Below are 14,717 nucleotides of genomic sequence, written 5' to 3'. Positions count from 1 at the left end.
AGTTTGAAGGAATAATCACTGGAGGTAGAGATCTCTCTCCTTCTGAGGACAACAGGAGACAGACAAAAAACATGCGATCTGAGTGGCTCAATGAAACAAAAAGGGTGTGTCGTGGCGTTAAGCCAAATGAACGGATTCATGTTAACTGTAAACTTGTCATGGCCATTGCAAACAGGATAGTTAAAAATCCACGCTTACCTGAGGACCTTGTAGGCCAGATTCCCCCGGGTTACCCTGATTAATAAACAGAAGTTAGTGAGCGTGTGCCGTACCTCAGCAAATCTGCATGTCCATCAATGAAATTACCATGCACGAAAATAAACAACCCTTTACGGTTTACCGGATAAGGTCCAACAATGGACCTCTCTCTCTCTCTCTCTTTCTCTCTCATCACCGCCTCCTCGCAACCCCGCCTTGCCACCCCCATTCCTAGTTTCCGTCCCTTCTTCTTTCTTTAAAGAATGCTCCTTAGCTGGGCTATGTTGCCATGGTTACCCTCAGATATCTCACCTAAATGTCAAATCTTTATAAGAACACAACGTAAGATCATAAGAATGGGGCATTTGGTCCCATTGAGCCTCTTCTGCCATCCAATAAGATCATGGTCGACCTGACTGCAGCCTCAACTCTACTTTCCCAGCCGCCTCCTACAACCTGTGACTCCCTTGTCAATCAAAAATCTATCTAAGTCAGCCTTGAATACCTTCAATGAGCCAGCCTCCACTGCTCTCTGTGGAAGAGAATTCCAAACACTAATGACCCTCTGAGAGAAGTAATTCCTCCTCATCTCCATCTTAAATGGGAGATCCTTCATTTGGAAACTGTGTCCCCCCCCAGTTCTAGATTCTCCCATGAAGGGAGACTCCTCTCACCCTGTCGAACCCCCTCAGAATCTTATATGTTTCAATAAGGTCACCTCTCGCTCTTCTAAACCCAATGAGTATCGGCCCAACCTGCCCAACCTTTTCCCAGAAGATATGAATGAGTCTAGACATCGGGTTACTGCAGGGAGCATCACACCCTGTCCTGATGTGTCCGGGTGATTCATTCTCCTAATTTCCTTGGCCAGTGGTTGTAGAAGGGAATTGCCACTTTAAGCAGCATTATAAAGGCCCAGAGCCAATGGGTGGGATTTTACGGCCTTGCTCGAACGAGACCGGAAATTCCCGCCCGAGGTCAACTGACATTTCCGTTGTCTGCCCCTCGCCTGCTTCGATTCCGTGGCCGGCAACCCGACTGGACGCATCCAGAAATACTCGCAAACACGGGCTGATTGCAATAGTTCCGTATTGGAATCACTGAATTTATTCTCCTCTAATCTTAAAGGTTTTCTTTTCTGTAAGACTCTTGGTGACATTGAGGTTTCTGAAGAGCTGAGGCCATTTCTGCAAATGTCAATGGCCCATTCATCTGCTCCTAAATTTGCAAGATCTTAAACAAACACAAGCGGGATTTTCCGACCATGCTCACCCCAAAACCAGAAAATCCCGCCCAAGGTCAACGGACCTTCACATGGTCCACCCTTCGCCCGCTACGATTCCGTGGAGGGCGGGACGGGAAAATGTGCCCCATCGTGATGATATCCTATTCTAAACTTTCTCACCATCCCCTCTAAGTGCTGACACAGGTGGTGGGCGGGTCTGGCTGTCCAAAAGGATAGCAGCTTTCCAGCATCTACCAGAATGGCCAGTCACTTAATACCAGGTTTTGGGGGTACAGGAGGGGGAGGCAAAGGTCGAGCAGAAGTCACAACACAGCTTGATCTTGTCTTTAACCCCAGGCCTGTGCGCGTAAGATTGTAGGCAGATGGAATAGAAGTTCCAGCTATTAGTTCTCCCTCCTCTCTAGCCCTGGATTGCCAAGGTCGATTACACCATAGTGTTGCCATTGGCCTGACTCCTATCTGCTAACTCAGCCCTGAGCAGAGTTCAAAGCCGGGACTTTTCTTGGACCAATTCAGCTCCACAGCGTGTTTACCCACTTTCTATGGCTCCAATCACCTTCTCCATTCCTGCAAGTGACCCTTCGAAGAACCGTCTAGAAAATGGTCAACTCCAAAGAGGGCCGATGGCATTCTCAACACAGGGAAGCGAGTGGTATAAAGAAGCTTTATTGTCACATGCAGAATCGCGGTAGTGGAAAGCAACGCTGGCAAACCTACCGGCCGGCCCAGTACTCCAGGGAAGCCTGGTAATCCCTGCAAACATTTTGAGTCATGCCAGAAAGTTAAGAAAAGAAGAAAAAAAAACGTGATTGAGCAAAGCAAGTTCACTGTTGGCATTCTACTTTCAAGACTTATAAAGAGCTTTAAAATAGGAGACTGATAACATGTGCGGCAGAAACCAGACTTTGGTGGCCTTTACAAGACGGAGACAGAGACAGGCGCAGACAGACAGACAGGACTGGAACCACATCGCAATGTCACACTTAATGCCTGCTATACACCAGCGCCTGGCTCCTACCTTCAGGTTTACTTGTTACAACATTTACTGTTTTTAATTCTAACCCCCTACACACTCTCCCACCTCACCCCCTGCTGATTCCTGCTGGGCTGTGGTTCCAACATCACCACTATCTACTGCAAGTAGCCCATGTGATGTATGTGAGGCCAGACAAAAACTTTGCTCCTAAGGACCACACATTGAGTTCTACAGCATCCATTCCTGAGGAATTACTCATTTTGATGAGCTTTTCAAAGTCATTAAGGTAGGAATTGCGAGCCAACTTCTCAATGCCTTGGTCTAAGTCCCACTGTTGGTCATTGATGGAGAATTCATTCAGTTCAAAGGTTGTTAACTGGGGAGGTGGTGGCCTAGTATTATCGCTAGACTATTAATCCAGAGACCCAGAGGAATGCTCTGTGGACCCGGGCTCAAATCCCATCACAGCAGATGGAATTTGAATTCAATTTAAAAAATCTGGAATTAAGGGTCTACTGATGACCATGAACCCATCTGGTTCACTAATGCCCTTTAGGAAAGGAAATCTGCCATCCTTACCTGGTCTGGCCTACATGTGACTCCAGAGCCACAGCAATGTGGTTGACTCTCAACTGCCCTCGGGCAACTAGGGATGGGCAATAAATGCTGGCCCAGCCAGCGACGCCCATGTCCCATGAATGAATTTTTAAAAACAGCTTGGAAAATGCTGCCAAAACTCCACACCATCCTCCAAGAGAGAGAGTGTGAAGATAAGGTTCAACCACAAAATGCATTTGTATCACCTTCCGGTGTGCAGTGTTTATACCGGAGTTAATTTGAAACAGGCTAACATGTACATGTTTTATGCGTCAGTGCTGGGGGAGGCGATGGCCTAGTGGTATTATCGTTAGACGATTAATCCAGAAACTCAGCTAATGTTCTGGGGACCCGGGTTCGAATCCCGCCACGGCAGATGGTGGAATTTGATTTCAATAAAAGATATCTGGAATTAAGAATCTACTGATGACTGTGAAGCCATTGTCGATTGTCGAAAAAACCCATCTGGTTCACTAATGCCCTTTAGGGTGGGAAATCTGCCGTCCTTACCCGGTCTGGCCTACATGTGACTCCAGAGCCACAGCAAATGTGGCTGACTCTCAACTGCCCTCTGAAATGGCATAGCAAGACCCTCAGTTGTATTCTGCAGTGGTTCAAGAAGGCAGCTCATCACCACCTTCTTAAGGGAAACTAGGGATGGGCAATAAATACTGGGCCAGTTGTGAGGGGTGCCCCTGGTGCCATCTTCAGCTTGGCAGTTCTAAAAAACTGGCACAAGGAAGGGTAATTTTTAGAAAGCCAAGCCTTGGGCTACTGTATAGTCACTAAGGATCTATCAGTCTACATCAGTCCCGTGCAGCATTCGCCTGCAGCGATTCATTCTACAATGTTTACATTTTAGACTAGTGAATGAGATTTCTTAAGCTCAGAAACTTGGTACTGTTGCTGCCATCTAGCTGAAGGACTCAATGATGAAGACGGGATACATGATTTTTCACCTCAATTCAATTGCAGACTAGACAATGGGATAAAAGTCAGCTTTCTTTGGCAGCATTTGAAGTCCGACCTAGAATCATACAGCGGGCTCTCATCCAAAGATGTGTGGGTTAGGTGCAATGGCCATGCTAAATTGCCCCTTAGTGTCCCAGGATTCGTAAATTAGCGGGGTAAATATGTGGGGTTACAGGGATAGGTGGGATTGTTTTTCAATGCAGACTCGATGGGCTGAATGGCCTCCTCCTGCAGTGTGGGGATTCTATAGGATTCAATGTCGTGTTTTCCAGATCATAACAACACCAAGTGAAATATTTTGTCTTCATTTTCCTCTTTAACTCTTTAGCCAATTACCTTCAATCTCTAACCTCTGGTTACCAACCCATTTGCCAGATTTCCTCGATGGAAATCCCTCTTAATTTTGAATCCCTCCATTTAGGTTTCCCCTTCACCTTCTTTGCTCGGAGGAGAACAGACAGTTTCTCTGATTTCTGCGACGTGCAATTTTCCATTCTTTAAAATGGGAAATTGGGAGCATCGTGAATCGAGCCCAATCCCAGAACCCTGGGTCAGAATCGTTGGCTTCCATCCCCTCTCACATCAAGTGAGACTCTGTGCCGGGCTGAACGGATGCTCCTATCCTAGTCCCAGGAGCTGGATATATGAGCAGGCTCAGAAGTAGATGGTGACATTGGCAATACTAGCAGAGCAGAAGCAGCTTTGCAATCCAGTGGTTCTAGACTTACAGAGAGTCACTACTGTTAGCACACTACAGACCAGACGCAAAGGCCTAACAATGGCAGAGGTGGTCATTGCCCTGGGAATGTCCTGTAGCCCATTCCAGCACCAAGCCAACTTATTTGATGCTTCAAGGCTAATTTGGTTTACTTACGGGAAGGCCAGATTGCCCTCTGTAACCCGGTCGACCCTGAATTCGGGAAAATAAATGACACAAGACAGCGTAACAAATAACATCAGCACTTGGTCAGCTGAGACATCACTCGCTCACACACGACAGTGAATGTGATTTAACAGAAAAAAATATATACACTTAAACAATCAATGAAGTGATGGGGAGTCCGATTTCCGCTTGGTTCTGTTCAATCATTTGACGGATGCTTCCCAATTTTGGCCAGGATTATCTGGTCTTTCTCCCGGCTGCCCTGAAAATTCCCACCCAAATGCACCTTTGGCTGGTCCGTCAAAACTTTCCGTCCCACCCGCAACGATTCCCACTCTCAGGTGGGACCAGAAAATCCCGGCCTGTAACACATTTTAAACCTCTAAGAGCCGATAAAGATATGTTTTACACACTTTAGCTCCACTTAATCAATGTAATAACCTGTTGGTGTGTGACCCAGTTCGGTAGAGAGTACGGTGAAGACGGAACATGATTATTGAAATCATTTGAAAGATAGAACGACACGAGAGATAACAAGCAACAGAAAAAGAGGAAGAGAGAAGTTTCGGGTAATCGAGATAGAGAGCAAAAAAGAAAGGGAGATAGAGAAAAAGAGGGTTAAAGAAGAGAGATGGAGAGCAGAAAAAAAAAGAGATAGAATGAGTTAGAGCGAATGAAAGAGGGGGAAAAATGAAGTGAAAGGAATAGATAGAGCCAGTGAAAGAATTGACAGGGCTTGATAGAATGAGTGAAGGAGATGGAGTGAGAGAAAGGGTGGGATCTTCCGGACTTGCCCAAGGTCAATGGACGTTTCCATTGTCCGCCCCTCACCCACTACGATTCTGGCGAAAGAGATGTGGTTGGAGAAAAAGAAAGAAAGACTGATAGAGATAGAGCGAAAGATAGAGTGAGAGATAGAGTGAGAAGTAGAGAACGTGCAGAGTGACGGAAAGAGAGATGGGAGTAAGGGAATGACATAATAACATGCAAAGATAGAGAACAGAAAAAGGGGGACAGAAAGAGAAAAGGTGAGGTGAGGTTAGAGAGAAAAGGGAAGCAAAAAAGGTGTAAAATCTGTGGCTCAACGATCCTTGGACCAGATGTAAGTGTCTTTCCTGTTATAAAGCTGGTCTAGTAGAATCTTTTCATTCCATGGAGTGTGTTAAACTTGCATGGGTTCCCAAAGCTTATTTAACACACGAACATTGAAATACCAAACAACTCTCAATTAGCCTTATATTAGCTTTTATTACCACAAAACGAAAAGATGTTATTGGCTCTCTGAGTTACCCAAAATGATAACATTTGCTGAACTGCGCCATGGACAAAAATGACAAAGGTTTTGGGGGTGAGACACGTAACGATGGACACAGTGTTATCCACAAGTAACAACAACACAGAACACAAAAACCTCAGGCACACCCTGTGAGGATGCAAGACACGGCGCAGACTTGAAGGGACGCCCTTGTTATTTATGTCATCAGAAAGGGCAAGTGTCTGGCAAGCGGCCCTGGCCTAATGACTTGTAGGGTGGTTCAAAATTAAAAACAGCATACTTTATACATGAACATGTTAAAACAAAATAAAGTGCTTAGCCCCATTGATTACCCGGTTAGCGAAAACACTCTTGTGCATTCTGTCTGTGAGCAATGGCAGTTCTTAAGGGAGGGCATTATATTGAGGCCAATTTCAGAAAACAGTTAAGAAATTATTTTTGTGTCCATAAAGTTTTCAGTAAATTAATAGACGTTCACGCATTTGGTCTGCAATGCCCCTTTAACTGGGCATCCTGAATTGGCATTTATTGTCAACCTCTTTGGATTTCAGTTCCTCTGGGAGTTTTTTCCCTCACTCCACCTCACCCGGGGCATGTTTTCCGAAAGCAGAGGTGGCTTTCCATTGGCCGCTGATGGGATCTTCCAGTCCCGCCAATGTCTCTGGCATTTTGCGTGACTCGCCCATTCCGCCACCAGGGAACCCGCTGTGGGGGCAGGGGAAGGTGGGGTTGCCTCCGACGGTGCCGGAAGATCCCACTGGCTGGAAAATCTTTCAACAAAGTAATTTATTCCCGATGCACTGAGCACAATTAGCAAGCGAGATCATCTCTCTCATTTGGCTTTTTAACCAAATCACAGGTCATGGGTCAAAGTTCAGGATCTGGTATGAGGTATTTCAACACTTCATCCCCCATAGCACCGACATAAACAGTGCGGATGTCAATGGAGGGTGCAGCGATTGAGCTTGGGGAGATGTGGAGGAAGTCACATCATGTTACCAACACGTTCCCCCAACCTCACCACCTCTGAAATGACCTAGAATCAGGCACAGAAAGGCCACCTATCCCAGAGGAACGGGGGCCTAATTTAAATGCCAAAGTTGCATCATGATGATGTCATTCTGGCCACGTGAGGCCCAAGTATGATCACCAGGGTGGCACAATGGTTAGCACTGCTGCTTCACAGCGCCAGGGACCCAGGTTCAATTCCCAGCTTGGGTCACTGTCTGTGCGGAGTTTGCACGTTCTCCCAGCGTCTGCGTGGGTTTCCTCCGGGTGCTCCAGTTTTCTCCCACAATCTAAAGATGTACATGGCCATGCTAAATTGCCCCATGGTATCAGGGGGACTAGCTAGAGTAGATGCACGGGGTTGCTGGGATGGGGCCTGGGCGGGGTTGCGGTCGGTGCAGACTCGATGGGCCGAATGGCCTCCTTCTGCACCGTAGGGATTCTATGATTCTATGGATCTCTTGTCAATTCCCTCACTCCATGTTGGGGGCCATTTTCCTGCAGCCCCACACTGACTCTGAATTAAAATTGTGGCCCCGTTATAAAAGTCCCATTACTCTCTGTGGTACAGGAGGCTGGTATTGTGGTGTGCTCCCCTCTGACATGGGTCAAAAATCTGTTGTAGCAAAAGAATCCTAGAGTGCAGAATGAGGCCGTTTGGCCCATCGAGTCTGCACCAACCACAATCCCACCCAGGCCCCATCTCCATAACCCTATGCATTTACCCTAGCTTGTCCTCCAGCACTAAATTACCATGGCCAATCCCTCTAACCCTCACAGCTTTGGAGTGTGGGAAGAAACTGGAGCACCCAGAGGAAACCCACGCAGACATGGGGAAAGTGACCCAAGCCGGGAATCGAACCCAGATCCCTGGCGCTGTGGGGCAGCATTGCTAATCACTGTGCCACCGCGCCAGTAACGTAGGAGCTAATGTGAAGTCTCCTATCTGCCATTTTAGTAAAGATGTCACCTGTTAAAGTGGGCGGTGGATTTGAGCTTTCTCACTGTCAATAAAAAAATGTTCAGAGGAACTTCACCCCAACGAGAGTTGTGACTGATACCACCCAATTTCAATCCCATTATCTTTGTCTTCTCACTGAGAGAGTTACTTACTGGCTTTCCTTCTGGTCCCGGTTCCCCTGCGTTCCCCTGAAAGACAAAATCAAATGGGTGAGAACAAGTCTGCTGCTTTTCAGCCTCTTTAGGAAGCCTCATTACCAGGCAGTTATTACCAGGCAGTTATTACCAGGCAGTTATTACCAGGCAGTTATTACCAGGCAGTACAACTGCCATTGGAACATCAACTGAGAAATTACATAGGGACATGAACAAATGGGAGCAGAAATAGACCACATGACCCCTTGAGCCTGCTCCGCCATTCAGTAAGATCATGGTTGACCTTCTGCCTCAGTTCTTCTTCCTCCATTAACCTTGATTCCCTTGGTGCCCAAACCCCTATCAATCTTAGCCCTGAATATACTCACGATGTTGAGATGCCGGCATTGGACTGGGGTGGGCACAGTAAGAAGTCTCACAACACCAGTTTAAAGTTCAACAGGTTTATTTGGAATCACGAGCTTTTGGAGCGCTGCTCCTTCCTCAAGTGCCAACTTGTGTGAGGGCCAGTGCCAGGGGGCATTGCCAGGGCACTGCTTGGCCAGGTCCCTCTCCCTCGGAGGCTATACTGGTCATTGCACCCCGGGGGGGAGGGGGGGGGCGGAAATCCTACCGGCAAGGTTAGGTTTGGGTAAACCTGTCGGGAAGCTCGCCAATGTGACATCACAGATTTAATTCTATTTAAATTGACTGGCATCTGTTCAAAGTCAGGTTCACGCCCGAACCGGATCACGTCGCCGGTGAGGCATTGGATAAACCAGTGATCCCCACATTCAGAAATCATCGCACTTCGTCACCTGGCTGAACCTTCAGAGAATGCTTGACAAATGTCCTGTTTGGGATCACATTCGCCTGATGGTGAAAGAGCCCAGTGGCTTTTAATGTGATAATATCACTCTGAAAAACTGTTTTCAAATTGGTTTATTTTACAGCTACAATCAATTTCGTTAATTCTTTTGGTTGGATATGGGTGGGCATCATTGGCAGTGCCAGCATTTGTTGCCCATCCCTAATTGCCCTTGATCTGAGTTGTTTGCTAGGCCAATTTCAGAGGTCATTTAAAAGTCAACCCCATTGCTGTGGCTCTGGAGTCACATGTAGGCCTGACCGGCTACGGGTGGCAGATTTCCTTCCCTAAAGGACATCAGTGAACCAGACAGGTTTTTCCAACAATCGATGATAGCTATCACAGTCATCGTTACTGAGACTCACTTTATGTGGCACAGTGGTTAGCACTGCTGCCGCTCAGCGCCAGGGACCCGTGTTCGATTCCCAGTTTGGGTCACTGTCTGTATGGAGTCTGCACGTTCTCCCCGTGTCTGCATGGGTTTCCTCCGGGTGCTCTGGTTTCTTCCCACAGTCCAAAGATGTGCTGGTTAGGTGGATTGGCCATGCTAAATTGCCCTTTAGTATCAGGAGGATTAGAAGGGTAAATACGTGGGGTGACGGGGATAGGGCCTGGGTGAGGTTATTGTCGGTGCAGGTTCGATGGGCCGAATGGCCTCCTTCTGCACTGTAGGGATTCTATGATAATTGAAATTAAATTACACCAGCTGCTTTTGAACCCATATCCAGGTCACTGAATTACTAGCCCAGCGACATTATCACTGTCCCTCTATCTCCCCTGTACTGATTCTGATGCATTCTTATGTAGACCAGGATATACTCACCGGAGAGCCATCCCTTCCTTTCTCGCCCATTTCACCTCTTTCCCCTCGGTCTCCCTTTGTCCCGACGTCACCCTGTAACCAACAGCACCACTTTATTGAAGAGATTAACAATGGATTAACAATTAACAATGGGTATCAACAGACAATCAAGGAGGGAAGAATATTCATGGCAACATTTCAATGCCTCTACATTGATCATATTGCCCGAGAACATTCAGTACAATGAAGACAGTCTTAAAGCTGATCATCTGGACAGTGCCCACTTACACCAATGCCAGTTACTTTCTGAAACATAGAAATTAGAAGCAGGAGAAGGCCATTCGGCCCTTCGAGCCTGCTCTGCCATTCATCTTGATCATGGCAGATCATCGAATTCAATATCCTGATCCCCCCCGCCCACCCTTCCTCTCTATATACCTTTAGCCCCAAGAGCTATATCTAATTTCTTCTTGAAATCACACGACGTTTTGGCCTCAACTACTTTCTGTGTTAGTGAATTCCACACATTCACCACCCTCTGGGTGAAGAAATTTCTCCTCACCTCAGTTTTAAAAGGTTTACCCCTTATCCTCAAACTATGACCCCCTATTTCTGGACTCCCCCATCATTGGGAAGTAGCATAAAGCCAATGCAAAGACTGTCCCTCAACCAAAAGGGAGATAGCATCAAAATGGGCTTTCTATGACACCGTACAGTGATGCAACATTGAATCTTCTGTCGTAGTTTTTTCCCTGTGCTTGAATTTGCTTTTTGGATTTGAGAATTCTGAAGGAAACTCTCGCCAAACCCCTGGTCGAGTCTTGACTCAACCCAGCCCAGGTTGGCCTCAGCTTTAACCATCATTAGCTTGTGGCCTTTGTGTAACTGTAGTATAGGCTACAAGAAACTTACTATACTCAGACCTTATCTCCTTTAAGTCCAACTGGTCCAGCTGATCCTCTGTCCCCCTGCGATAAAACACAAAAGCAGATTTAATACCAACACATGAGGCAAAACATAAACACAAAGCAAATCTGTGGAAACAATGCACGGGGTTTTCCAGCTGCACTCGCCCCCAAGGCCAGAAATTCCCGTCCGAGGTCAACGGATCTTTGAGTGGTCCTCCCCTGGCCCGTTACAATTTCCATGGCAGGCGGGACGGGGAAACTCTGCCCAATATTTCAGGGAAACAAGGTCAATCTGCGGGGACAGGCTTTGTAGGGAAATGGCGGAGACAGTTGGGGTCAATTTCCTTAGAGTTAAAGGGAATGGATAAGATAGGAGCAGGGAGGTTGTTTCCACTGACGGGTGAAACTAGAACTAGGGGGCGTGGCCTCAAGAAAAAGGGGGAGCAAGTTTAGGACTGAGTTGAGGAGGAACTTATTCACACAAAGGGTTGTGAATCTGTGGAATTCCCTGCCCAGTGAAGCAGTTGAGGCTACCTCATTGAATGTCTTTAAGGCAAGGATAGATAAATTTTTGAACAGTAAAAGAATTAAGGGTTATGGTCAGCAGGCAGGTAAGTGGAGCTGAGTCCACGAAAAGATCAGCCATGATCTTATTGAATGGCAGAGCAGGCTCAAGGGGCCAGATGGCCTCCTCCTGCTCCTAGTTCCTATGCTTCATTCATATTCGGGATTTTGGTTGGTGATGCGCGATATAACTCACGAGGCTAGAGGTACTCGGGGAAATAAAGGCTTTTATTGACTACAACAATAGAGCCACCATATATAATACATGATCCCAGACTAAAGGGTCCCAGACAGAGCAGTGACCTTTATACCTCTCCCAGGAGGCGGAGCCCGACTGGGATGTACCATAAGAACTATATTACAGGTAGAACAGCCCAACCCTAACCCCAACAGTAACATGTAGAACAGCCCAACCCTATAACATATATACAGACTCATAGTACTGGCCAGGCCCTGGCTCAGCACTACCTGGTGGGAACCAACAATGGTTCACCACAGTTGGAACATAACATTTTAGGACACAGTACATGAGTACTATTTCAAAAAGGAGCGGGATAATTATTCCCCCTGTCCTGGCCAATATTTATCCCCCAGTCAACAAGATAAAAAGTAGACTATCTGGTTATTATCACACTTTCTGTTTGTGGGAACTTGCCGTGTGCAAATTGGCTTTTGTATCCTCTATATCACAACAATGACTTCACCTCAAAATAAAATTACTTCATTGGCAGTAACGTGCTTTGGGATGTCCCATGGTACTGAATGAAATTTTTTTTGCCCGTAAGTATTTCGGGCCATTCGGTAGAGATTAATAATTGTGATTAGCCAATGACTCCATTATCATTGGATCATGTGGCTACCAAGATGGCAGAAGGTGAGTTGAATACCAAAGTAGGGAGGGTGTGCTTCGGTTGTACAGGATATTAGTGAGAGCACATCTGGAGTATTGTGCACAGTATTGGTCTCCTTAGAATCATAAAACCATGCAGTGCAGAAGGAGGCCATTTGGCCCATCGAGTCTGCACCGACCACAATCCCAACCAGGCCCTATCCCCATAAATCCATGTATTTACCCTAGCCAGCCCCGCTGACACGAAGTGGCAATTTAGCATGGCCAATCCACCTAGCCCACATATCTTTGGATTGTGGGAGGAAACCAGAGCACCCGAAGGAAACCCACGCAGACACGGGGAGAATGTGCAAACTCCACACCGACAGTGACCCAAGCTGGGAATCGAACCCAGATCCCTGGCGCCATGAAGCAGCAGTGCTAATCACTGTGCCATCGTGCCGCCCCCTTATTTAAGGAAGGGTGTAAATGAATTGGAAGCAGTTCAGAGACGCTTTACCAGACTAACACCTGGTCTTATGAGGAACGGTTGGACAGGCTAGACTTTCATCCGCTGGCGTTTAGAAGAGTGAGAGGCGACTTGGTTGAAACTGAAGATCCTGAGGGGTATTGACAGGGTGGATCTGGAGAGGGTGTTTCCTCTTGTGGAAGAATCTAGAATTAGGGGTCATGGTTTACAAATAAGAGGCGCCCGCTTAAAACGGAGAGTCATGAGTCTTTGGAACTCACTTCCTGAAAAGGCAGTGGAAGCGAAGGGCGGAATTTTACCGCCCCAGGTTTGTACGATCCCGCCCAAGGCCAATGGCGAATGCCGTCCTCGGCGCCTTGACCGCCCCCGGAATCGGGGCGGGCGTGCCGGTAAAATTCCAACCAGAGTCTTTGACTATTTTGAAGGCTGAGATGGATAGATTCTTGGTAAGAAAGGAAGTGATAGGTTATCGGGCGTAGATGGGATGTAGATCTGAGGTTACTATCAGATCAGCTATGATCTTATGAAATGGCAGAGGAGGTTTGAGGGGCCGAATGGCCTACTCCTGCTTATGTTTTGTATGAATAAATAGACTTTGGGTTTTTTTTCTTGTTTGGCTATTCCTGTATTCCTGTAATCATTGTATCATTAATGGCAGCCAAGTGATAGTGTTAATGGGTTAGTAATCTAGCAGCCTGGATGAGCGCTCCCAAAATATCAACACAACCCCCACAATAGACCTATACTCTTTGAAGTTTAGAAAAATGAGAGGAGATCTATTCAAGATACAGAGGATGATGAATCGGATTGACAGAGTATCACAGAATACTACAGTGCAGAAGAAGCCATTCGGCCCATCGAGTCTGCACCGGCGCATGAAAGGCCCTGACCTGCCCACCTAATCCCACTTGCCAGCACTTGGCCCATAGCCCTGAATGTTATGGCGTGCCAAATACTCATCCAGGTACTTTTTAAAGGATGTGAGGCAATCCCGCCTCCACCACCCTCCCAGGCAGCGCATTCCAGACCCTCACCACCCTCTGGGTAAAAATGATTCTCCTCAAATCCCCCTTTAACCTCCCAGCCCTCACTTTTAACTTGTGTCCCCTCGTAACTGACCCTTCAGCTAAGGGGAACAGCTGCTCCCTATCCAACCTGTCCATGCCCCTGGAAATATCTCTTGTCGGGCAATCTAGAACAAGAGGTCATAGTTTTAGGAGAAGGGGTAACAGATTTAAAACAGAGATGAAGAGAAACTACTTTGATTGGCTGAAAGCAGATCTGTGTCAGAGCCTGAAAGCAGAGGTTACTTCATAAATATGGAGGTCCTTATCTGCCATGCGGCTTCTACACATCAATCCAGGAAAAACTACTTACAGGACACGGTTAGTTTTGGCACAAGCAGCCTGGTAGAACCTGGTCAAGATAGCTCATCCAATATGTTAACAATAATCCCCAAGTATTCCCAACCATGCTTCTTGTCTTTGAGATACAGACCTTTATTCCTGATGGCCCTGGAAGTCCTCTTTCCCCAGGAATGCCAAGGTCTTTTCCTGGCGGTTCGGCCTGAAGTAATGGTGAGAGAAATATTATGAGGTGATTGCGATATAAAAGACCAGGTTTAGTTATTGAAAACAATGTTCTACATGTGATACAAAAGACACAATGGAAACACATACTAATGGCCATTGGGGTGATGGTGGCATAGCGGTATTGTTACTAGATTACTAATATAGAGACCCAGGGCAAGATCCAGTAGACCTGGATTCAAATCCCACCATGGCAGATTGTGAATTTTGATCTCAATAAAAATCTAGAATTAAAAATATAATGGTGATGTAAATTGATTGTCGTAAAATTCATTTGGTCACGAATGTCCTTTAGCGAAGGAAATCTGCCGTCCTTACCTGATCTGGCCTACATGTGACTCCAGAGCCACAGCAATGTGATTAACTCTCAAATGCCCTCTGAAATCGAGGGCAGTTAGAGATGGGCAATAAATGCT

The 14,717-nt window shown here is 46.6% G+C and overlaps 1 protein-coding gene across 1 annotated transcript in view; it reads right to left on the bottom strand.

Annotated features, from left to right (window-relative positions):
* Nucleotides 1–14,717, bottom strand: part of LOC144491893 (uncharacterized) — a 181,783-nt gene that overhangs the window by 79,141 nt on the left and 87,925 nt on the right. Inside the window, exons 39-44 of the mRNA XM_078210184.1 lie at nucleotides 14,210–14,278; nucleotides 10,845–10,889; nucleotides 9,943–10,014; nucleotides 8,270–8,305; nucleotides 2,162–2,197; nucleotides 199–234 (exon numbers count right to left, since the gene is read on the bottom strand). Of these exons, the coding sequence (XP_078066310.1) occupies nucleotides 199–234; nucleotides 2,162–2,197; nucleotides 8,270–8,305; nucleotides 9,943–10,014; nucleotides 10,845–10,889; nucleotides 14,210–14,278 (294 nt within the window). The remainder of the gene's footprint in view (nucleotides 1–198; nucleotides 235–2,161; nucleotides 2,198–8,269; nucleotides 8,306–9,942; nucleotides 10,015–10,844; nucleotides 10,890–14,209; nucleotides 14,279–14,717) is intronic.

Source organism: Mustelus asterias, chromosome 3 (genome assembly GCF_964213995.1).
Source record: "Mustelus asterias chromosome 3, sMusAst1.hap1.1, whole genome shotgun sequence".
In the NCBI taxonomy this organism is placed as follows: domain Eukaryota; kingdom Metazoa; phylum Chordata; class Chondrichthyes; order Carcharhiniformes; family Triakidae; genus Mustelus; species Mustelus asterias.
This window is presented reverse-complemented; position numbering and strand designations above follow the sequence as displayed.